General features: G+C 43.0%; 1 protein-coding gene across 1 annotated transcript in view; it reads left to right on the top strand.

The window, feature by feature from the left end:
- The window catches only part of PLCXD2 (phosphatidylinositol specific phospholipase C X domain containing 2), a 67,623-nt gene that overhangs the window by 17,526 nt on the left and 24,545 nt on the right, over nt 1-25,552 (top strand). The window contains exon 4 of the mRNA XM_080575749.1: nt 1,581-8,868. Coding sequence (XP_080431875.1) covers nt 1,581-1,743 — 163 coding nt within the window. The 3' untranslated portion in view covers nt 1,744-8,868. The remainder of the gene's footprint in view (nt 1-1,580; nt 8,869-25,552) is intronic.

Here is a 25,552-nt window from a genome sequence, read left to right as displayed (position 1 = left end):
ATTAAATGTGCAAGGTATTTGCCACAATATATTCAGGTATCCTCTTCGGCTTGTTCTTGGCTCGTACCAGTGTGTTCAGCATTAAACACTAGATGGTGCTCAGGTGCTTTCAGACTGGTGCTTGCTGCCACAAGTTGCACAAATGTAAATACATGTGGTTCGTGGGAATACTTAGCAGAGACCATAGATATCTTATTACCTGGGAGCTGTGTGCTTAATGTACTGCTGTCTCATGACTAAAAGTCAGCAAGATCACACTGAATTTCTATTTTTAAACTGGTAAAGAATCTAATTTAATGGAATGAGTGAGCAGTATTGTTTCAAGTGGTTTTCTTTTGGCACCAACCTAGACTTTTAGCCACTGAGAAGCTGGAAGCCTTGCTTAGCTCGATCCCTTCCTTTCCCACCCCATCCCCTCGTTACCACTTGTAAACTGAAAACTTAAAATGGAGGCCATGGTCTGCTAAGGCATGATTTCTCCTGTGCATTTATCCATGGAGGCTAATCTGCCTTGGCAGTTATGTAGATGTCTGCTTTCTCATACAGAAACTTTGCCCAAGTATGAATATTGAAGTGTTCCTGAGCTCTTTCTAAAGGAGAAATGTGCAACATTGGCATTTGGCTGACAAAAGTCTGTATTGCCACTTAGTACAAGCAGCAGCTCTTCCTTTACTTTTCCTTCTTCGTTTGGTTCTTGAGAAGTTGTTGTTTGTTTTTTTTCTGGAGCAAGAGCAGTGAAGTGTTTCAGTTTTATCCCTGTGCTGTTAGCTAATCCTTGTGCCTGCTGTTTTCCTGTTTAATGTATGCATATTACAGCACTAATTTAAATAATTCTGATATATTTAGTCATTTGTCTTTGTGCTGAAAACCCTGGGGTTTGAATATTAGAGTACAAAAGAACTTGTGCAGACTCCTGACTTGCAATCTGTCCAAGAAATAACTGAAATTTCTCTCCACTGCAGAGCTGAAACAATTCCTGGCACGTTTTGCCCTTCCACAGTTGCAATAACGTGTGGTGGGATGCTCAGCTGGAGCTGAGCTCCAGAGGGCTGGACTCAGCTTTGCTTTCCCTCATCCTGTTGTTCTGGGTGGGTCTGGAGGCTGAAAGGTGTTCAGTAGACATGCCCTGTGTGCTGCCCCCAACAGCTTCTTTCCTGCCTGCCCTAAGGCAAAGGTGGGCATGGGGACACCTTGGGCCACAGAGAGCTTTGTCTTGTGCTGTGCTGAAGTCCAGGATAATAAGCTTCTGGTGCAAATTGCAAGGACGGACTAGGATTGAAACCATTGTAGTGCAGCATTAACTCCTGAAGCACTGTCTGCTAGGTGAAAATGAAGTTGACAAACTTTGTCTACCTGATAGTTTGGATTGATGACTGACCAATATTCCTATTACACAGCTAATGACAGTGCACTATGTTAAACACTTTTCTCATCATCCTGATTATGTTTTTGGGTGGCAGTGAAGACCCAATCACAAATGTGAGATAACGTAACTTGCAAACAGCATGCTGTTTGCAAAAATAAGTGTTTATAGAAGAGTGTCTCTTAAAATGTTTAATCTTCTCTTTTATTTTCTTCAGGAACCTGCCCATGATTTTGAATTGGGTGAAAGCACAGAAACCAGGTGTTATGGGTGTGAACATAATTACATCAGACTTTGTGGAGCTGGTTGACTTTGCTGCTACAGTTATTGCATTAAATGACCTTCTTCTAGAAGAGGATGAATCTACATCTAAATCCTGATGTGTCCCACTTGTACTCCTCAGTGAACATCTTTGAGCTATGCTAAACATTTTAAGTGAAACCTACTGTAATATTGATTTCAAACAAAGTTTTGTAGAGGAGTTGTGGTTAAAAAACCTACACAGAAGGTTTTCTTCTCTTGGGGGGTGTGTGGATCTGAGTGGAACACACAGTACTGTCTGAGTGCTGCTGCATGGCTTTTTGTGGCTACATGTTTGACTAAGTTATGCACACATCTGCTGCAGTACAGAGTGTTGTTTGCCTGCCAACAAGAGGCTGGCCTCTGAAGCAGATGTACCCAATTATTGTACGTGTCTCCCTGGTGACTAGACTCACCGTGTCTTCCTGTATGCATCCTGCTTATTTCTCAACTCAGGGACTCAAACTGAGGATCCTTGCTGATCCTTTTGTAGCGGTTTTACCAGGGCAGCCAAGACCTTTTCCTTCTTTGGCCACCTCAGGCATAGCTGGTCTCAGCTGGATGCTGCTGTTGTATTCATTACACTGTTTTAGACACTACCTCTGATTGACTTGGAGGAAAAAAGACATGATATTGTTGTTCGGGGGAAGTTGTTTTACACTGTGAATATCCTAACTGTCCTTTGGGCCTGAGATACAAAGGCTTGGCATATACTTTCTCTTTGGGCTCCAAACTCTCCTTCTGGACCTCTTTATTTTTAAACATGGTTGCGTTGAAGTATTAATGTGTATCTCTTCTGGTATTAATTTGGAAATCTGGACAATATTCAGTCCTCAGATTATGAGGATCATAACTCAGTCTGAATTCATGTTGTGAGACATACCTTAAACTTTTCTTTCATTTGCTGGTCACTTATTTCATCCATCAAGATCTGTGGGGAAAGCTTCTCACCCAGATGCTCCATATGTGGACAGATGTGGCCATGTGGGAGTTTCCTTGGTACTCAAAAAATCAGAACTGATAGGGGACTGCTCAAAACCTAAATAATGAATCTGATTTTGGCCACGTACAGTGAATTCCTAAATCGGACCCAAATGTTATGTTTGCAGTCAGAACCCACACAGCTACAGGGGAGGAATTTCCCCAGCCTTTGACCACTTGAAAGAAAGTAAGCAGTACTCACGTGGGCGAGCAGGCATCAGCTAACTCTTTGTGTAGTCATACTCAGTTTTGTGTTGATTCACAACAAAACATAACCACATGCTTGAGCCGATGCAGTCACATGTTGGTACTTCTGAGCACTTAATTGACCAGCTGATAGCAGCCCTACAGTCTGCTTATATTGGATTTAAAAGAAAAAAGTGATCAGCTAACAGATGCTTCTTGATCATCTTCATAAAGCAACTGTTGGTGTGATAATTGTTCAGTGGTTATTAACTTGTATTAATCTTTGAGCTATTTGTAAGAGAATGGATCATCATTAGGGATGGTTTATTCAAAAGAAACAACTCTCTGGATTTATTACTTGTTATCCTATCCTGTGTCTGCCATCATGGTACGACAGCACAAAAATCCAAAACCACTTTGCTTGTTTGTCACAACTCTGAGCTCGGGACAAGTTTACCTAAAGGTTTGCAAACCTCTAGATAAACCTTGGCCAAGTTCTGAGCAGACTGAGCTGATTTATCTGTTTGGTGCGGGGTTTTCATCAGTTCTTCATATTTCTTGTAAACAGCATCCTTTTTTTTTTTCTGGGGAGGGTGGAAAGGGGTCTGTCTCTGTCTTTCTCCTTTCCTCTTGTGTTTCAGCAAGAGGGGACAAGTCATGCAAAGCAGTTTTTGGGAAGTCAAGATCTACTTTCTAATGTAGAACTTGGAAAACACTAGCAGAGGATTTGGATTGTACCATGTTGATTAAGCTGTTGGAACTTGGTTTGACCAGTGCTATTTTGTTTGCAAAATTAACACATCTGTTTTTTCCGTAGCTGGATCTTCTTCATGTACTTCTTGCATGGCCAGAAGTGGAACTCCATAATAGTATTAAATGTACAGGTAGAGTTTCAGTGGTCTTTTAGCTACAGATTGTCCTAGAGCTCAGACCTCAGAGCAACTTGCATTGAATGCCTCTGAGGCAGAAATAATATATTTGCAAAGTTTCCTGCAGGACAAGATGAGAAGATGAAATATGTATGATGTTTGCATCTGATCCTGAATATATTTTGTACTGTATATATCTACCTCAAAAGAGATCTATTCAGGCTTAACAAATATTTATATTATGTGTGCAGAATGACTGTGTTGTTAGTCCTTCTGTTCTATTTATTTGAGTAGAGATGTGGTGATTGTAACTCAGGGCTTTGGTTAGGTATTTTTGAGTGTGAACTCAAGTTTCTTGAACTCAAATTTCCTTTAGATATTTGCTGCTTGCTCTTGCCTCTTGAAATAGGATAAAGAAGTGCTAGGTGCTGAGAGTATTAGCAGAGGGACAAGAAATGGAACTTAGCTTTAGGATTAATGGAGTAAGAGGAAGAACAGGTCTGCAAGTTTGGCCCATCCAAAGAGATTCCTAGTGTTGATGGAGAGCAGTGCTTGGTGTTCTGCCTCTCTGAGGAACCTGACAGTCTCAGCAGCGAAGAGGGCAATTGGCAGGTATGGTTGCTTGCTACAGGATATCTCCTGCAGGTACTCTGGGTGATGTTAATGCAGATGTTTAGATTTGATTTTAGGGTAGTCTAAAACTGTCTGAAGTAACATGAACTGCCTTTCTCCTGCTACACAGCATGGCCCACAACAAAGCTGCTCGTATAATGGGCTTGTATTTCTCTGGCACAGCCCCACGACACATCCAGATTCCCTCCCATTTTGTGAAACTGAGCTCATCTTGGATCTAGGCTTGGAGCTATGACCTCTTATTAGTTGTATAATGCTGGAAAATAAGAAGGTGAGCTGGGCAGGAAGTGAGGATCAGGAAAGGGCAGTGGGTTGGCATCCAGTACCCACGTTCAAGGTGTGGGACAGCGGTGTGGAGCAGGGATGGCAGTGGGCACGGCTCATTCTGAGCGACTTGGCTGGGAGTGTGGCCTCTGAGTGAGCTGCAGCTGGCTCGCACGGAACAGCTAGCAGCCCACATGGTCGTGTGCGTGCAAGTTTGAGGAAGATGAAGATAGGCACTAAGGCACTAATGCAGGAGAAGGCTAAGGGTTCCGTGTGGCTGATGCAGACCTTTGTCTGTTGCATATCATCTTAGTCTTGCTTGTATCTTCCTAAAGCAGTAGAAGTCACTTGTAAATAGTTTTGGTGAAAAACCCTCCCAGGAGAATTGTTCTGAGGTCTTTCTGTAGATAGCGGGAGAGGAAAAGCGGGTAAACTAATAGCTACTTGAAGCAAAATACTTGAAATGTGTGTTCTTGAATAATTATTTGTATTCATATGGATTGTTATTACAGATTCAGTTTACTTACATGCTGTTTGACTGTGACTTCTCTTCCTAATGTGCAGTTGCTGAATGCTGAGCTCACTGGTGCTGTTGCTGTTTTCCTGCCGTGCCTGAGGCACAGCAGACCTCAGTACATATCCTGATGGGGAGCAGCAGGGAGGAGAGTGTTAGGAAGCGTATGTGACCTGATGTCTTACAGTGTGCTTGTAGGTGAAAACTAAGAGGAGTTGTAAATAGGTTTTGCAGGCTATCAATCTCTTAGCTCCCCTTTTTGGGAAGCTACAGTCCTATTATATTTAACAGTTGTGGAGCTGGGAATTGTAACCTCTCTCTTTTAGTGAACAAAACACAAATTCCTGCTGTCCCAAGTTTCACAAGAGCTGAAGGGCTACCAGCTTGCAGGTGCTCTGCTGTGGTGGTGAGAATCCCACTGGACACAGTGCTGGCAAGGCACCTTTCGAGGTGCTGTGGTCAGTGACATATGTCAGACTGGGAGTGTTTGGAACAGAAATGCTGGTTATGAAAGGGCAAAGAAAATGGTATCTTTGCTTCTGACATCTGTTTTCTGCTGTGCTAATACTGAAATAACTTGATGGAGTTGAGGAGGTACCTGTGTTGTAAAGATGATGAAGCTTTTAGAGCAGGGATTTTGGTGCAGAGTAGGGCATCGTCCAAGATACTTATCTATTCTGATCTCTTAAGTGTTTAGAAATATTTTTGTTGTGTACCTGTCTCAGGTGTCAGAGTTCATTCTTGTATAATAGGTCTGCCTTTAGAGCTTTACAGGACTTGGCTGTTTTGGTTTAAAATAGATTACGCATGCAAGTCAGTTGACAGAGCGTGTGTGACTTGAGGATTACTTGAATATTTAATATTTATTACAGAGTTCATATGCACTTTTGGTAAGACTTTTAGCATATCCCCAATAGGCTCTTCTATCAGAACTACTTCTTAGAACAAAACTTCAGGCAAATTTTTCAGTGGTTGCTTTGAGCACAGAGGAATTGTCTAATGTGGAGACCAGAACTAACCCAAAACTTGATTCAAAATTCAACCCATGTCAAGGTGTAGTCCTTTTAACAGTGAAAAAGATTTTTGCTTTCCTGGGTGTCTGAAAGAAATTAAGGTCTACCACTTCTTCAGGTTATGTCCAGTAGCCAGAGCGTATACTGAAGAAACAGTGGAGATCTGCAGGGTGCTGATGCTTGTAAGAGTCCCAGTTCAGTTTGCTTTGTGGTAGAAGTCCACAGTATTTGAACAGGCCTCTGTTTACTAGTTAATTTACAAATAGCTGCTTTTAAAAAGAAGGTTATGATTAGACCCAGAGAAATGTGCACTCAGGCATTTTGTCAAAGCACACAAATCTTGCTCAATTGAAATGTTTGCAAACTCAGGTCGGTGTTGCTTGAATAAAGACTTGAAAAGCTCTACTGAAGTAGTGGAACACTGCTCGTGCCATCACTGGGAGGCTTATGTGCTGTGCAGGGCTTGCACCTTTCCCAAGGCAAAGGAAGAGGTGGTGGTCAGAGACCGTGCCTACGACCCCTGTGCAGCAGAGTACGCTGATGAGCTTTGTTTTGGCTCAGGCTCGTAGAAGAGCCTGAGCACGTGCTGAAGAGTGAGTAAATTTTATGCTAACAGTGTGTATGTTGGGCTAACGGGGGTAAGAGCATAGTGATCTACTTGTCATGAGTAAATGTGTGATAATCCTATTAGTCCTTTGGTTTAGATTGTTTTTAAATGTAAGGAACCGATTTAACGCAGTCAGTCCCACTGAATATGTCAGTCTCATTGAAGAATTGTGTGCATGTGTATGCATATTTATTTCTCTTCAAGGCTTTAATCCTGTAAAGAAGCTTTGTCTTTTTTGTAGGGCCTGGAATAGGAATGTTAACTTAATTGCTGAATCTAATGATATTTTGTGTTTCTGAACGCTTGTGTATTTTGTGTTGTTCATTGATACAGTGCTGCTCATATCCTTTGTAAACCTGTGATAATTTCCTGCCTGTCTCTTAAATTGAACTGCAATGTATTCTTTAAAAAAAAAAAGTAAACTCTATATCAAAATAATTTTGATGGTTCTTTAATTTTGCTCAATGTCAAATGTATCTTGCAAATGGATTTTTAGTTGTGTTTATACCTTTGAAGGGGGGCGGAGGGAGCCAGGTGAAGAAGAGTTACTTGTTAATTTATATTTTGTGCGGTCTCTTCTTTTTTTGGCCATCCATGCTTTGCCAATCTGTACAATTCAGTGTTGTGATACCAGGATGCCTCATTTGAACTGCAGACAAACGTGGATTTGACATCTGTTTCCTTCTACTTTACTCTGCATCTGTATCATTGGGGTTTTTAATCCTGAAAATAAAAAACTAATGTGAGAAAAATCATTCTGTTTTGTGTTCTGTACTGTTGACTGTTTTGATAAATGAAAACTACATTGCTAGCTAGTTGTTTTGACTGAGCTTACTTTCTGCAGAATGGTACCATTGAGCTCACCAATCTGTAAGCTCTAGGGTTTTTGAGAGGTGCCGTACCTTCCTGCAGTCATGCCCCCAAGAAGTCAGACCTAGGCAACACGCTCATTGGGAACTCACTGTGCTGGGAACTTCTCAAAGTAGTAGTGCAAAGTGACTGGGAAATGATAATGCTTGTACATGCCTGAATGAACAGGGGTAAAAGCGTGCTGTTGCATGGATCAAGTTTTATCTTGAAGGGCAGATATTTTCATGTAGCATTTATTGCCCATAATGAAGGTGATGAAGATCCATGGTAACACTCCATCAGGAATTGAAATATTGATAACTATCCCCAAAGACTGGATGAATATTAAATGCTGGTCAGCCAGGGAGATCAGTAAGACCTTAATTTTGGGTTACTTTCAGCTCATCCATTTCAAGAATGTGAAGGGGGGGAATGGGTGAGCCCGATATCCTTGTCTTTGGGCAGTTGAATAGTAACCGATAGGTGCTGTGTTTGTAGATCTTAAAATCCTAAAGGTAGAGATAGGAGCTCAGGGCCTAATCATCACTGTTCATACTGTGGGGTCTGAGACTACAGGTGAGTGGCTGCAAACCAGACTGGATTAACAGTGACTCGAGTCCATAGCTAGCCCAGCATTTTGTAATAATCTGTCTGAGGCATCCTATAGGAAGGGGGTGTGCCACTTGTTTTTAATGAATATCTACATATCCAGTGCAAGTCTAATGTGAATAGTATTAAGTTGCCATTTTGTGTATTTTAAAAAATAAAAACTGCTGATGGTAACTAGCTTGCTATGTGACTCTTTAACTTCAGATTTTGTCTTTCCAGGTCAGGAATCACATACTTTCCAGGAGACTTTGGGTGCAAGAGTTAGTATGATTTCATAGCATTGCTTCCCTAGTAGGTTAAATAGCTCTTGGTGTCGGTGCTTCAATCTGCTGCCTTTCAGCAATGTTGTACCAAGGCACACGTGCGTATACACACACGTGCACATGGAAGACACCCTTTACAAAGCATATAATGAGACTGCAGAAACTAGACCTGTGCTCTGTGACAAATTTATGCATACCCTTTATGCAGTTCCACTGTTGGCATAAACCTGTGATTAGCTCTAAATAGAATCATTCCTGAGTTGCACGTGGCTTAGCATTTGCATCTTAGGAGGTGCCAGTGAACTTGCAGGCAGATTTTTAGCCAGGGAGAGTGTGAACTCTTCCACACTGTCTGAAGGTGCCAGGTGAAACCTGGTGCGTGCTGCCAGCTGCTCTAATTGCAGGTGTAGCTGGAAGGTAAGCAGAATGCAGGTAGGCTCTGGAGCTGAGTAGTGGTTATAATTGGGTATGTTTCCCACCGGTTAAGTGACAAAATAACCGTTTGTGTTTGAGGTGAAATTTTGCATTTGACCAAAAATCCCATCTCCAGCTTAAATGTGGAAATTGGTCAAGTTTTTAGGTGGGCAAATAGTGGAAGAACAGATTTTTTTGATCTGCTGTTTAGTAAGCTGAGCTGCTGCTCTTGGGGGATCAACTGCAACTTGGGCTTGTTCAGCTCCATGCAGTTGATAGCAGTGCTTCCTTCTGAAGCTGAGACGGGGGTCTTCTGGGAAAGGCGGTGACTGGCCTGGGTAATAACAGGTAACTTGCTGTGTGGTAAAATGTTAGGAGAATTATGCTGGAAATCAACTTTGTATCAATTTAGAGACTTTCTTTAAATTACAAACAGTATTATAGGCTGTTTAGAGTAGAGAATAGTATTTTTGCACTTTTTTGTACTTCTGTATCTGCAGTAGAAACATGCAGGTCTGCAGAGGGAGACCTGCAGGATGATGTAGGGTCTGCTTGACAGAAGATACTGCCAGGTGCGTAGGTGCACAGCTTCTGTCTACAGGTGCCACAAGAGCAGGCACCCTTCCTTCCAGCAGCGAGGGAGAAAATCCTCCTGGGGCAGAACTGTTCATGTTGCTGATCAGGGCAATTCAAAAGTTTTCAGCATAATTAGGTATTGGCTGAAATTATGGATGAAATTATGGATTGCTGAGAGTTACTAGTTGACAGAGGTGAATACTCTTTAAATTGTCTCTTTTGTTTTTTTAATTTTTCTGTTCATTTTGGGTATGAGTACTACAAAACAAAACAAAGCTGTTTATTGCAAGATAAAACTGCTCAAGAAGGGATTCTAACTGAGAAGCAGAAGAAGCAGAGGAACATTCTTGTGCTGTTGTACATGCCTGTGATAAGCAGTCCCCCCAGGGGAGAGGGGAAGCTCATGGCAGTACCCTCATCACTGGTGCGTTGAGGTAGCTAGGCGGTAGTTGCGTTGAGTGGAAGCTGTATGGCACTGTCATTGCAGGCGGTCACTCTGCAGGAGAAGCCGGCACCTTAGCTGCTGGATGAACCTTTGGAAGAGTCCTGGTGAATTAGGAGATGCTGAACAGAGACTGGATCTTCATGTGAAGGCTTGCAAGTTTGCTGAAATGGCTTAAAATCTTGAACAGTGCATGCAAAGCGCAGATTGTATCTTTTGCTTAGCTTTGAAAGGGTAATTTCTGTGTTTGCTCAGACGCTGAGGGTTGTCGAGATCTCTGGTATTTCATCTGTTATGATCACGAGGATGTTTTGATAATGTTTGTGGAAATGTGCTCGGGGCTGCTGAGCAGAGAGGCAGGCAAACGGCAGGACAAGCCATGCCCTCAGCCCCCTGCTGTGTACTGCAAACAATCCCTTGGCCTTTCCTGTCTTTTTGTACCCCTAAGACCAGTTCCTCTTGGGTCAAAAATTTGGTTATCTACAGTACAGAAGAGAGAGAGAACTGTTTTTTTTTAACATGTTGCTTCTTGCAAATCTGCTTTAAGAAAATGGAAATAAAAGACTGCCTGAGGGAGTGTTCTTCCCTGCATCAAAGTCATCATCTGGCAGCCTGGGTGGAGAAAAACATACGTTGTTTGTTTGGTGAGGTCTGTAAATAAGAATTGAAGATGATAAAAAATATTTTCCTTGAACTTTCTGCTACTGAGCATTCACTTCTGTCTTTGCTCATAGCAACTCAGCCAAGGGTTGGGTTTGGGTATTCCTGCGTTGTCCTCCAGCTTGACATTAGCAAGCCTAAAATCACAAGTGAAAAGGAAACACTTGTGGAAACTCTCTTAGAGAGACTGGAGCAGTGGAAAGAAAGGAGGAAACAAATGCTGAAAGGTACGTAGCAGAGATCGTGCTGCAGTTTTCCCTTTGAAACAGATAATTAAGCCTTTTTCAGTTTGGGGGTTTCTTGAGAACAAATTATTACATGAAATTCACCCTTTGAATCACATCCAGTACAAAGTTCATCTGATAAGTTAAATGCAGTTCCATGTTTATAAAAGTGCTGAATTGGATTTGATCATATCCTTTGAAAGACTACCCTGGCAGCAAATAAAATACAATTTGCCAGACATTTCTTCAGAGGAAAAATAACAATCACTAGTATTTCAGTCTAAATATTGCTTGCCAGAGTTTTTTTCCTATAATTTTGCATTTCTTAGAGGAGTCATAACACTAAACACTGAAGCATTAGAGACAGACATCTCATCAGTGAGATGGTGCCTATTGCTGGAAAAAAAAAAAAGTGCTTTGGTCATTGCCAAAACAAAAGTGTGCATTGCAAAGATAATCCTTTTCTGGTCCTCCATAAATCTTTCTTGAAAACTACCTTTGATAACAAGATTGTCTGATGATGAATGCTGCAAGCTGTCTCACCATGTTGCTGCCTTTGTTGCACATGACAGATGTGTTCAGAGTGGTGAGCTGGTATTTCTCAAGAATTTTCACCCCCCTGCATGCTGGATATGTTCAGTGTGTAGCCATGCACAGCACTGACAATGCTTGAAACCAGACAGATTTTTTGAGGCTGTAAGTTTCGAGACAAATCCAAAACTCAGTGTAGACTTGCTAAAAATGATAGCTTCACAAAGGGAAAAGAAGGCTGCTGCAAGAGTGGTTTACACTAGCAAAAGCTTAATGTATTTAGAAGCTTCTAGTAACTCCTAACAGGTAATAGTTTCTTTTCATTGTACTATGTCTGGAAAGGTTTGGCGGTGCCACTTGGATTTTATACACAAGGGGGACTGCTTTCTCAAGTGTTTATTAGACTATCTCTTGGAAAGAAATACTGAAAATTAGACCACTAAGAAAGTGCTTGCTTATGGCAATAAATGAGATAATTCAAGTCTTTCCCCCTTGTGCTTATTGCCAAGAACAAGGACTTCTGAGTAGTTTAATTTCCCTTCTGCAGTTAGTTCCTTCCTCCTGTCTTGGGGCTAGGCTGTTTCCTTTCCAGGGCTGAAGGATAATGCAGGCAGTGTTAATAACACCCACCAAAGAATGAGCTTCTCAAGATCATGATTATAGTGAAATTCTGTTTACCCAAAAATGAAATGAGCTTGGCCAGTGAATTTAGTCTATGCTGTTACTACATTCCAGCTCTCTCAGCGCAGAAAAGGCTGTAGAAGCTGTTGCAGCTATGATGTTCTCAGAGAATGAGAAATAAGCTTGAAATTGAGCCTCCAGAGGACACTGGAGCTTCCACTAAAACTATATGCGTAGAAGGCTAACAAGCAGTCAACTTGAAATCCTTATTTTCCTGCTATGCTGGATATGAGGCTTAGTTAGGGCACTTTGGGAAAACTAACAATGAAAATCCTTTCTACTGTTTTATACTCCCTGAAATGTACATATATGTCCACTGAACGTGGCTGCTGTCCCCCACCTCCCAAGGGGCACAGGTCAGTAGATGCAGAGACTCTCCAGCACGGCGTACCAGGTCTCTACCTACCACATCTCTTCTCATTGTTAGGGAGGGGCAGCTGCCCTGCCCTGTTCCCAGGATCTTGCTTTGGGTCTCTATGGTTTTAGTAGTATTCACAGACCTAAGATAATACTGGAAGTGACAGCTGAGATTCTCTTTGTGGGTGTCTCAAGCCTTGCCAGAAAATCATGAAAAGGTATGAAAGTGGCGAACTGAAATCACATTGTCATTTTTAGGAGAAAAAAATGATTTCCTTCTAATATTCTGAAAATTATGATGGTGATAATTATACCTGCCCAGATCAAAGGTGTTGCACTGTTTTCATTAATGCTTGACAAATGTTCCTGCCATGGTACCAAGGACTGCAAAGATGTAGATCTACATAGACTCTAGGGTAAGCAGACTGAAACCGAACCCATGTATGAATATGAAAATGACTTCTGCTAAGTGCGGTGGGTGCATGTGCTACCTGGTTTTTCCTGCAGATGCAAGTGAGACACACCTCCCTGGGGAATGCTGACCCTGAGGTCAAAGCTAGGCTCAAGCATATGCTCCAAGATACCATCTTTAAGACTTCAGTGTGCCACACCTTACTCTTTTCTTGAAGAATCCTACATGTGGTAGGACAGGAGAGAGAGCAAATGGGTAGTGTCTCATGCTAGGAACCTCAAGTCCATACCCAGACTTCTTTTATTCCTGTCTTGCTGGATTCTCATCAGTGAGGACATGTCTGCTCTGCCCAGTGATTCTCATTATTAATGCTGGTGCTATTGTTTTCCTAGCTCAGAGGTAGCTGGCGCATGTAGTTGTATTCCTCAAGAGAACTAAATTAGATTAGGTATGGCTTTCTGGCTCCAGGTTGAGACAGTGTTCAGACTGACTTTTTTTTTTTTTCCAGAGCTGATGGGTCTAGGACTAGTGCAGAAAGCTGCCTTTTAGTTTCAAAAGCACTTAACCACCCTACTAAATTGTTAGCATTGGCAAAATGCCACCAAATAGAACATAGTCCAGGTCCAGCGGGGTGATAGAGGTGTTCTTGCTTTGTTTTTCTGTCCTTTTGAATAACAACCAAGGTGACCATCTGAGACTCAAAGCTTTTGCCATCCTGATCACGTGACAGCAGGAAATATTAGAACTGAATTTGAGGGAAATATGTACTTTGTTTTTTGTGATCTTCTCTTTTGTTGGCACTGCATTCAGTGTACGAAGGTGTTTGTGAAGTAAAGGAGAATGCAGAAAATGCCAAGAATTCTCGCATCGTGTTTTCTTTCTGTTAAGTGCCTGAGAGTGAGAAGCTCATAGCAGCATTTCCAGACATGTATTCAGAATATAATTACTCCAAGATGCATTTCGTGCTTGTTTTGCTATTTGGCGAGGGAGTATCCTTCCCTGGAGACATTTTTGGAGTCCTGTTATCATCCTGCCCGATGAGTGGACTTGCTGGTGTTTGTAAAACTCCATTTGTTGTCTTATCTGTTGGCTGTTCTGTTTCAACACACCTTTAGCTGACCTGTGCCTGGAGTGTCCTTAAACATTGCAGGCATACTAAGTGTAACAGTCTTCCTGTGAAACGGGACTGCAGCACTTAAACTTAGCAGCGTGGCAAAAGGAGTAGTAGATGCACGTGGTGCTGTTCAGAACACCTAAACCAGTCCGGAGAGACCTGGCAATGACACAGTGTGGAACCGTGGCAGCTTGATGCTCCAGTGGGGCAGGTAAGTTAGGATCTACCTGCTGAATGGGCTTTTTATGGGGGGTGGGAGGGTGGTATTAGAGATTTAGGGGTATTGCAGGTTACAGAAAGAGCACTTAGAAAGGATTTGAAATCAAGCCACTGCATTGCATTTGCTTTGCTGGAGGAGAAGGTCGCTAGAGACAGTTAATAAAGCTCTAGCTGCTGAGCTCACCAAACATTCTTCCAGTTCAATGGCCTATGCAGAATGATATGTTTAGTCAATGTTTAATTCCTAAGCAACAAACGGTGATTGTCATACTGGAAGGCACTTGCGATGTTGACTGAAGCAGTGGAGGCCAAGGATTAAAAAGGTCATGTGGGGAGATCACTTCTGCAGCCTCAAAGCTTTCTCCTCCAGGTCAGGTCCCTTCACAGCAGGAGGAACACATGCTGCTTTCCAGTAAGAAAACAAGCCAATACATCTAGTACTGAAAATTGATTGGGGCTGTTTATGGTAATAAACTAGGTAGTTAAAATCTTTCCCTCTTTTGCTGTTGCTTTGGCCTGCAGGAGAGGCAGACTGTGGGCCCTCAGTGTGCGGGGAAAGGTGCGGCAGCAGTCAAGGAGCCTGAGGACCCACCTGTACAGCCAGGGTTTGGCAAGGAGATCCATAGAGAGCTGCCTACAGAGCCAGGGAGACCTGGGTCACTGTTGGGATACCAGGTAGAAAACGTAAGAAGCTTTCCTGTTGCATGAGTCGGGAATGAGAAGAGCCTTTTCCTCCCACCTGAGAGCCTCTAAGCCTGCCTCGCTGTTTTCCAAACTCTGCCTGCACTGAAGCTGGTACCTACCTGTCATCTTAGCAAACAACTTGCTCTTAAAAAGCCATAACCCTTGTGTCCAGCACAGATCTTAAGGCAGGTGAGGTGCTTCTTACTGCGGATAATTCTAGGTTACTGCCATGCCTGCTGGAGTTTTTCTTACATGTGGCAACTGGCTACAGAAGGAGGGCAGGCATGGCCAGGTCTGCAGGCTCTGAGCAGTGGCTAACTAAGGCTGTTTATCCTAAGTCTGGCCTGTGTTTGTCTGCAGCAGGTTGTTCCAAGGACTGTTAGCTCAGGCTCTGTGTGGGGGTGACGCTCCTTCCTCCTGTGAAACCAGCTCAAAGCATGGTCCAGGCCTATAGGACTGGCTTGGCTGTTCTTACATGTGTCAAAGGGAATCTGTGTGGGGATTCTCTGTGCATAGATGCTAGGAGGATCAGGCTGATTTGTCCTTTATTTTCCACACTTCATACATTGACATGTACAATAGCAAAGGCTGTGCCTTCTAGTACTGTCTGGGAAAGTACAACTGGGACATTGAAATAAAAAGAGCGAGTGCCTTTAAAACCGCTGCATTTCCCAGCTTGTTATTCAGTATTTGGGTCTGCTACATCTTGAAGGCAGATAAAGCTATTTCCAGGTTTTTTGGTAGAATGTTAGTGAGCCTGGGCATGTGTAACACAGGCCAGAGCTCTTCTTCAGTTTTAGGAGATTAAGGCGAGACTGAGCAGATCATCTTTGATCTACCAATATCTCAGCTGTTTCTCTCTGAAGAGAGGGCAAGGCAGCATGCTAATGGCAGGGCTGACTTGTGGGCAGGGCGCATGACTGCTTGCATCCCAAATGCTGATTCAAATGCTGATTTAGTGGGGAGCCAGGAATACATTTTAATCTATGCAATTTCTACCTGCAGAATAGGTTGAGTAATAAATTAGTGATCTGCGAGGGTTTCAGTCATGGTGTTTGCTTTTTTCTTTTTTGCTTGTTTGTTTTTGCTGATGTTTGCTCTTGTGAGCATCTAGGGCAGCTTTGTGAAAGTCATCATATGTGCAGTCTTTGCTTTATTTTTTTTTTAAATTTCATGCTGTTTACCTTCAGAATGAGGAATATAAAGTGGCGTGTCCTATGAGCCAGCATTACTTTGTTTAGTGTATCAGCAGGACTGAGCTGTTCCAGCAGCCAGGGTGCACATTCCAAAGCAATTAGAACAGCTTCATGAGTAAATACTGCTCAGCGGTTGATAAAAATGCCTTTCAGATGTCTTCGTAAAACAGATTCAGGTGACCAGCAAAGAACTACCCTTTAATCTTTGCAGTTGAATGTGAAAGTAGTTATTTTGATTTTTAACACTTTTTTTTTTTACTTCAAAATTGCTGTGAATTGTAAGTAGCTGCTAATTTGACATGATAAAATAGCCTGCAACAGAGTCTTTTGGGGAAAGAAAAGGTGATGATCAGATTCCCCACCCCATCTGCTTCCCCAGAGTTCCTGCCCTCTCAGAGCATAACTACACATGCAACTCATTTGATGCTTGGCACAACTGGGAGGATGAAAATTTCTAGGGAGGAGGAACAAGTTGGGGGGATGGAAACCATAAAAGGAGGATTTCCTCTGCCTATAAACTGGCATGTACATTACTGCAACTCATCTAGTAAGCTCAGCACACTAAAGCGTGCTAGTCTCCTGCTCAGGAGCAAGCTCCAGCCCTGCTTCCTAAACTTCTTGGGCAAGCAAACATCTTCAGTCCTCAGCTTTTCCTAGGGTTATCCCTTTTCATAGAGCTTTGAATTCCCAACCTCACAACTGTGGTGTAGTCTCTAGGCACCCCCACAGTTCCACCAGTTCTTGTATTCCCCTGACTATGAGAACCCCAACCCAAAGAACCCTTTTTGTGCAAACTTAGAGTTGCCAATTATGTGCTCCAAGCTCAAAGGTAAAGATTTTCTTCCAGAAACATGCTTTCAGAAATTACACAACTGTTGGGTGCTATTTTTTTTCCCTTTTTGTCTCCCTTGTTTCCCTTTTTTTCTTACCTATCCTCAATACTTTTTGGCTAGTGTTACTACTTTCTTCGGATTGATTTGTTTCTCCTTGCAGCTGCTTTGTGGTGGATGGGTAGAAGACTATCTATGCTTTTCTTTTTTTTTTTAAAGCAGTTCTGTTTCTGGAGAATTGTACTGTAATTATCTGTACAAAATGGAAGTCTACACAGGGCACCCACTGGGCATTCCAAATGTGAAGATGGAGGAAGTAAGTGAAGAGCAGAGCACTGGTTCTGTAAGTGAGGCTGAGGGCTGAATTTAGAGAGCAATAGAAAGCAGAGATGGGCCTAGAGCAAAGCCAGCTGAAATTCAGCCTGGACTCTGCATTCAGCCAAAGCCCAAATCTGCTTGCTTTGACTGGGTAACTTAAGACGTGCACTTGGACAGTGTTCTTCAGGCCCTTGCCAAGCACAAAGAGCATTAACCTGCCTGAATATGAGGAAGAAGTCAGGCTCATCAGTCTACAACCCAAGCCTGTCATATAAGCACACCCTTAACTTTAAGCATGTGTGTAGCCCTAGACTCATACAGTATTTGAAAATGTGTCCTCGGTCTTGTGCTTCATCCCAATGAAGAGAACAGTTTATAGCAAATGTTTTAGGCATAAAGTTTCCTTTTGTTCTGCACTGAGGTATCCAAGCAGACAGACATGAAATATACACAGACCTATTTAATTTCATTCACTTCAGCTAGCAGAAATAGGACTAGCACTGGTGTTTTGTTTTTCTTGTTCTGTTCTGATGTGGTTTTCCTTGGGGGGATTGTATGTGATGTGGTAGTGTGAGCAATGTGAGCCAAAGAATTGGACTCTTAAGTTTTCTGTGGATATCCAGTAGGACTGCTGGTGCCACATACCTGGTGAGGTTCCTGATGTGACTGACTATAGGAAGGTATTTCTACTGCCTCTTGCCCAAATGCTTTCCATGCCCCACTTCCTCTTTAAGCCTGCTTCCAGTGCATCAGCTCATGATTGTACCTGCTGGAGCCTAGTTCTGCTGGAGACCTTGGCCACCTCTGTCCTGGACCCTCAAACTTGACATGATATCAGGATTAGTGTGTTTGTTTCAGGAATACTGTAGCCAGCAGGAGCAGGGAGGTGATCGTTCCCCTGCACTCTGCTGTGGTGAGGCCGCACCTCAAGTACTGTGTTCAGCTTTGGGACCCTCGCTACAACTCACTACAAGACTCACTACAAGAAAGACATTGAGGCCCTGGAGTGTGTCCAGAGAGGGGCTATGAAGCTGGTGAAGGACCTGGACCACAAGTCCTATTGGGAGTGGCTGAGGGAACTAGGGTTGTTTAGTCTGGAGAAGAGGAGGCTCAGGGGAGACCTTATTGCTCTCTACAGCTACCTGAAAGGAAGGAGCAGAGAGCTGGGGGTTGGCCTTTTCTCACAGGTAACTAGTGATAGGACTAGAGGGAATGGCCTCAAGTTGCACCAGGGGAGGTTCAGGTTGGAAATTAGGAGATGTTTCCTCCCAGAAAGAGTGGTCAGGCACTGGAATGGGTTGCCCAGGAAAGTAATACGGTCACTGTCCCTGGGGGTATTTAAGGAAAGGTTGGATGTGGTGCTTAGGGACATGGTTTAATGGGTGAAATTGGTAGTAGGGTGATGGTTGGACCAGATGATCTTGGAGGTCTTTTCATCTTTAATCAATTAATCAGTCTATGATTTGCTGATATCCAGATGTGTACAATCTACTTTTTCTGTCCTGGCTCCTGAGCTAGAGGTCTGTATATATAAACAAAATGTAGATAGATAATCTATAGATATTTATAGAATTCCATGTGACCTTTTTAAATCTTGAATTATACTGAAGAGGGAGACAACTGTTGGTTATGTTAAGATGCCTTGTTTATGGTATGACTGTCTTCCTCAGGTTGACTCAGAAAACAAATGCTTCCAGAATGAGTTGGCTGTGGCTGAAGCTTTGACACCTTTGGGGGCTTCAGTTCTCAAGAAATGTCTTGGTGCAGGGGAGTCTAAACCTAAATGAAGGAAATAATTAGCTAAACTTTATTTCATTCTGAGCTGTGCTACATGAGAGGCAAAGGTAAAAACTTCACCCAGCTGATTTGAGGAGTTTTAGGGGTCTTACAGGAACTTGCTGAGGTTTAAAACTGTGTGGTGAAAAAAACAGTAGGAAGCATCTATGGCTTTAAACTTAATTTCAGGCTCTGGCTAGAGGGTCCGTAGTATCTCCTTGCTTTGGTTGAAGGAGGGAGCTGCTCGGCCATGAGCCAGGTGGCAGGGGTGCAGCTGTCAGGCCTCCTCATGTAGCCCTGCTCTCTGCAGGTCACCAGGTTGGCCATGGGCCGGAAATCCACAGCCACTGTGGTTTGTGATCCACTGTGTGGTCCACAGCCAACTGGATTGGTTGGATGGGGGGGGATTTCTATGTCTCTGCCTCCTAATCCTATGGTGAGAAGAGAGCCAAAATCTGCTGCCAGGTTAGCTCCAAGCCCTCCAGCTCCCAGAATGGGCATTCAGGCTCATAGCAGTGTTAAAATTATTACAGTAGTCTGCAAATTGAGGGCTGTGTTCTGGCAAAGTAAGACACCAAAATTCAGGGAGTATTCAGACAGAGGCCTTTCTTTGTTTTCACAGTTGTGACTACTAAAAAAAATCTCTCAGGCTTCTTCAATCTATTAGTTTTTTAGCCTCATCCAAAGCTCTTGCATTAGTACAGCCAACAGGAGTCAAGCAAGTGGGACCATGTGACATGCACAATAATTTGCCTGTGGAGGAAGATACTTCCGAATTCCTCTTGCATTGACATATGCAAAATTCATGAGTTTGGACAAGAGTTCCCTCTTCAGCCTTATAATCATTTGAAGTCTGGATGGTCCTGCTGTCTCAATGTAGCCGACTAGTGCCTTGCTGTGGGCCACAAACTTGGCTTCAGCGACAACACTGTATGTTGAAGTCCCCAGTTTTGGGTGTTTGAACCCTGTGACCCAGGATAAATCTGACCTATGCCCTGTTGTCTTGTGTGCTGTGTGGCAAAAAGGTATGTCCTTCTCACTTCTAAGCTTGTTGGTTTTCCTCTAAGCTAAATTTTCTTAATTATTTCCTGGGAAAGGTAAAGAGAATCTTTTAAAGCTGTTGTTTCTTTCACCTTCCACCAGTCCAGGCAAGTGGACTGAGTACTGCTAATATGACAATGCTGGAATGGATTAGCTAGCACATTAACAGCTTCAGTTGCTAATCTCCTGTAGAACATTTTTTTTTTTTTTGGATGTGAAAAACTCCTTTTCCCTAATGACCTTCAGCTGCTTGTTCTGCATGGATACAAGGTATTTCCTCAATATCTGTGTGAGACCAGCAAGCGGTGTGCTAAGATAACTGAAATGGTATGGTGCTTCCACAGAAATTAGCAACCAGCTGAGAAACAGTTGTGTTAAGGTGATCTTATGGGAGACTACCAGAGATGGTCATGCTATGAAACATTTTTTTGACCATATTTTCACTTCTCAGGGAAACCAAGAAAAGCTTCTCAGTCACAGGATGCCCACGATGCCTAATGACTTCTCCAAATTCCTTACTAAATTAGAAAAAAAAATAATAATATTTTTGAGTTTCTGCTTTCCCTTCCACCTTGTTGAGAAACTTGTGCCTTCTCCACCCCCTTGAATGATGATTTGATCATCATAGTCTCCTTGGTGGTTTTCTTGCACTTGCTGTATGTGATGCTAAGTAACTCTGGTGTATGCATACTTCTACTAGAACAGTAGGCAGCTGCTTGCTTTTCCCATGTCCCAGATGCCTGTGGTTTTAATGCACATTTATAATGGGGATTTTGATCTCTGTGTTCCCATGAAACAGCTGCATGCTTTTCAGACATAGCAAGTCATGAGGTATAGACAATGCTAGAGGACAAGAGGTAATGTATTTGTGGTTAAAAGGCCTAGAGGAAGATCAAGTCAGAGTTCCTTCGTCGGAAATCTTTGCAAAAGAAGTGTCTCACATGCAATCACAGAATATTCATTGGATCTTTTATCCCGCATGTGGCTAATAGTTGAGTTTTTGGAGAGACAGACTTCTCTGGCTACCTGTTCACAAGGAAAGTTGTGGAGTTCAACAGTGATAGGCTAGAACTAAAAGCCTCAAGCAAACTTAGTGTCTTATACAGCCTGGTGGCTTCCCTCTTATGCACACTTCATAACAGTGCTATGTGGCTTGCTTCTAATCCGGAGAATTTCTTTTCAGTATCTATGGGCAAATCGCACCATTTTGATCAGGTGGAGCTTTAACACTGTTTTTAATATTGCTTTTCATTGTTGCTCTCAGCCCTGGTCTCCAACCACCTCACCGCTTCATCTCCTTTAAGCTCACTTGTGTTCTAAAATATTTTTTTGGAAGTTAAGTATTCAGGGAGAAGTAACAAAAAGAAGGCCTTGCAGCATCCTCTGATGTTTAACAAAAGGTTAACAAATCCTAAAAATAGCTCCTCAAAGCTGTGGGCAACTTTAGGATTTCAGGCCAGGTTTGCATTTTTCAAATTCTTGCTTTACCTTATTTGGCCATGCAAAATGGGATCCAGAGGTCCCTGGGGACCCAACTGTACAGCAATGGGGCTTTGTTAAGATGAAAGTATGTGCCTTTTTACTTCAGGAACACATTGCTAAATATGGGTTTTGTTCATAACGAATGAGGCTGCTTTCTGGCAGAGTTACAGCTCCCCGATGTCCCTCAAGTTAAAAAGGCAAACTCACAGCAGCACTTCAGCATCAAGCTCGGTACCTTTGACAGAGACTGAATTAAAAGCTGTGGGGTACTGGAGGGCTATGCTAATGCTGACAGTGATGAAATGTGCTTTGATTTCAGTGAGAAAAAGTTTGGGTACATAATATCTAGGCTTACATATAATAAAGACTTAAAATTAAACTAAGCAGGCCAGAGGATTAGAGATGGGTATTTCTGTGAGCTGAGACCGTATGTTGTTGTCTTCCTTTTTTGTTATATTTTCCTTTTTTAGTCCTCTTCTGTGAACAACTATCCTCGGTCTGAAAAATACAAGTAGGCAATACGAGGTAGCCAAATAATATGCATAGCTTTAGGGAATAAATATTGACTTAGGATCTGATATTGGTTGAGTGTTACAATTGACGTGTGCCTTATAAAATGTAACTGACAAACAGAGAAGTATCAGGCTACAAATTCTCTGCAAGCTCACCTTTTACTTCCATATTTACAAGAGTTGTGACTAAAATACTGCCCCTCAGTGCTGTAAGCTTGAAAACTGCTGGCACTTACTAGGGCTGAGGTGGAGAGCTTGACAGGGACAGTAATGAAAAAGCAGAGACTTATAAAAGGATGTTGTATAAAACATTAACTGTATAACCACAAAATTAGGGTTTCTTTGTTTAAAATGCTGTATTTGCTCTGCTGTGACAATAAAAGCTAGATCCCCATGCTAGTTAACAGAGATTGAGCTCGTCAGAAATTATTACAGGCCCAACTCCTAATAGATGTGTTACTCAGGCTCTCTGCTCACGAAGGAAATTCTGTTGTTTTCTCTAAATTCTCCTATTGAACGTGACTTCAGGTGAAACATCAAGGAAAGGCTGAGACAGCCGGTCCCAGTGAGATGTTGATTAGGAACACATCACATCTCGAGCTCAGTTGCCTCACAAGCTTTTGCACTTGATGAATAGTCAAATGCTTTTCAGATATGTTGAAAAGTTAAGTCGGCCCCAAGAGCTTGCAGGCATGCTGATGACATGGTGCGAGTAGATGCAGCTGCATCATGAGTAGAAGCAGATGGGGATCAATTACACACTGGCTGTAGCTTTGTCTCAATATCTGTTCTTCAGAAAGTCACGTGGAAATTACCAGTCCTCACGTGTTTAAATATTACCACCTAGATTGTACGAATGTTTCAAGTAGAGGTGGCTGAAATTTTCTTGTGAGAAGAGTCTCACCAGAAAAGGATTTTACTGAAAAATAAGCTTCACATGAAAATGGAAAACTCATCCTAGACAGTTATCATCCTGGAAAGTTATTTTGGGGTTTTCTGTCTCTGTACAAAATATTTTCCATGAAATGAGGAGATTTTGAAAGTTAAGGAGTTTTGCCTTCAGACTTCCTGTGAATATTTGTACATTGTGGTGGGATGGAGGATGAGGATGTTGGTTCCCAGAAGCATTGTGTGGATTCAAGTCTTGACAGCGCTTTGAACATGTGCAGTGTTACAAAACCTCTGTTATTTTTGATGCGAATGACGTTCTCAGTCATTTTTGAAATGTTTTGGAAGCCAGAGCAAAGATCTCCACAAAAAGCCATATGCTGGCATTCCTGCTGGAATGCACTTGTGTGTCCAAGGGCAACAACTTTACTGCCCACTGATCTTTTTGGTTTTCAGTGCCCAGCTTTGTACCTGAGCGGTGTTGGTAGGAGTGAATGGTTTCAGCTGGAGCTGCAGATGTTTCAGGGCCGTGTCAAGTTATGCCCAGGGCTCTACAACAGGATTAGAGACTTTTTTTTGTTCTGGAAGTTGTGCTGTAACTTGTCATCACAGCTGGTGCTGCTTTTACACTGCCTTTGCATGAGGATGAGCCGATATTAGCAGAAGGTGACCGCTGAGGACTGATTTCCCTTGGCCCTGTGACAGTTTTAACTTGGGATGTGTGATCTGCTCAGGAGCCTGCCCTAGACTGAGGCCCAGGGGTGTCTCAGAATGCTTGAGTGGAGGACTGAGAGCTGAATGTGATCCAAGTTCCCTCAAAACGGTGGCTTGTTTTGCTCTCTGTAGCCAGTACCCAAGACCAGTGTCTGTGACTATCTTCTGCATCATACCTAAAGACAAGCTAAAGGGTTTTGGTCAGCTGCATCTTCTCATGCAGTCTGAAACTGTCGACAGACTTTGTATCTATACAGAGGTGGTGATGCTACAGGGTTATGGTGTTTTACAGGGCAAAGACCTGGGCAAAGCGTGCCACAGAAACGGAGCTGCTTCTGCACCCCTCCATGTGCTTTTTAGCGAGCTTCATTAGCAGAGCTACCAGATTGCTGCGGTACTCATGCTATCGCTGTGCATGCTGCTTCTGTTTTGTCTCCGAGCACCGCCCACGTCCTCAGCGCGTGGAGACCATTGGCAAGGCTTCCTTCCTCCGTGCCGGCGGCGGTGCCCACGTACCGAGGTAGGCTGGGACGAGGCTGGGATGCATGCCTGGCATGCCTGGCGCATAGCCACAAACCCACTCCCACCTCCCGTCCGCCTGGAGGAGGCACAGGCGGACCTGAGGGCCCTCGTGGCCTCTGATAAGTGAATTAGGGGCGATCTGAACGTCTGCGGGGTGGAATGTGCCTCTCGACGAGCGTCTGACCTGCGCTGAGAAGCTGCACTTGGCATGTTGCTTCATGGATGGGTGGCTTTAAGTGCAGAGCCCGAAGTTGCTGAACGATGTGTTGTCAGTGCTCCCTATAACACTGAGGCTGCTCTACTGCCTGTTGTACGACATCAATAAGCACAGCGCATCAAAGCTAGGTACACAAGTTCATCAGGAGCTGTGTAGCACCCTCAAAGACAGTGTTTTGTGTGGGAAATTGCACTGCTGCTAATTACAAGGCAGTCATTGTTAATAACCTCTCTTACCCTTCCGGCTTCCTCTTTGGGAAGCTGGGCACGGCTCCATCTCCCCGAGGTGAGCGGAGACAACGTGCCTTGACTGGTGATGGCCTCATCAGCCCAAGCGTGGCATTCGAGGAGAATATCTGAGCTTGGACCAGAGGTTTGCTCTTCAGACAGTCCTAACTGCAAGCGGGACCGAGAGGAGCAGAGGGTCACGTGGAACTGCTGCCATCACAGGGGAGTCCTGCAGGATGAGAAGCAGACTGAGGGAACACAGGGGCTTGCCCACCATTAAAAAATAATAATTATAAAAATATCATGCAGTGGTGAGGTAGAACATGAGTTCCAAGCAGAATAGTTGTTGTGAAACAGCTCCGTGGATAAACGTTGACTCTTGAATTAGGGATTTATTTTCCAGGAAACAAGAAGAAAGAAGGGAAGCATGCTTTTCCTTTGGAAACAATGGGGGATTTGGGCTATCAGATGGTGGCTGTACTGATGCAAGCACAATAGCCATCTGCCCTGAGTGTGCAGACAGCTGAAGATCAAAACCACAGCACTCCCTGCGAGCACCCGTACCCACTGTGTGAGGTGTAAGTAGCGGCTGTGGATAGGATAAGGCCCAGCAGCAGCCCCCTTTTCAAGTGGAAGGCTTTTCTGGTGCTGCTGCTAGAGATGCTTGGGAAAGTTTTGATGAAAATTTACCAAAATTCAAGTACTTGCTGTGAAACTGTGAGCCTTGGGAAAAAGAATTATTTGGCAAAAATCGTAGACATTAATTTCCTCTACTTGACTTTAGCTGAAAAAAAAATCAGAATAGATGATTTTGAAATAAAACATTCCACCAAATCCATCATGTTTTGGGAGGGTATTGTTTCATCTGACTTGTTGAAGAGTATGTTTAAACCAAACTGAATTTGATATTTTAAGATGCATTTGAAAGAAAGTGTTTGAGACTATGTTTCCCTTTATTGAAATCAGCAGTTTGCTTCTAAGGGAGATGTTTTAATGCTCTTAACTTAAAATTGGGAGCTTTTCAGCCTTTCTTGTGAAGACTGAATTATTTTTAAACGTAATGT

This window comes from Anser brachyrhynchus (assembly GCF_964034855.1).
Source record: "Anser brachyrhynchus genome assembly, chromosome: 1".
Lineage (NCBI taxonomy): Eukaryota > Metazoa > Chordata > Aves > Anseriformes > Anatidae > Anser > Anser brachyrhynchus.
Note: the sequence above shows the minus strand (reverse complement) of the source record. Positions and strands in the feature narration are given on the sequence as shown.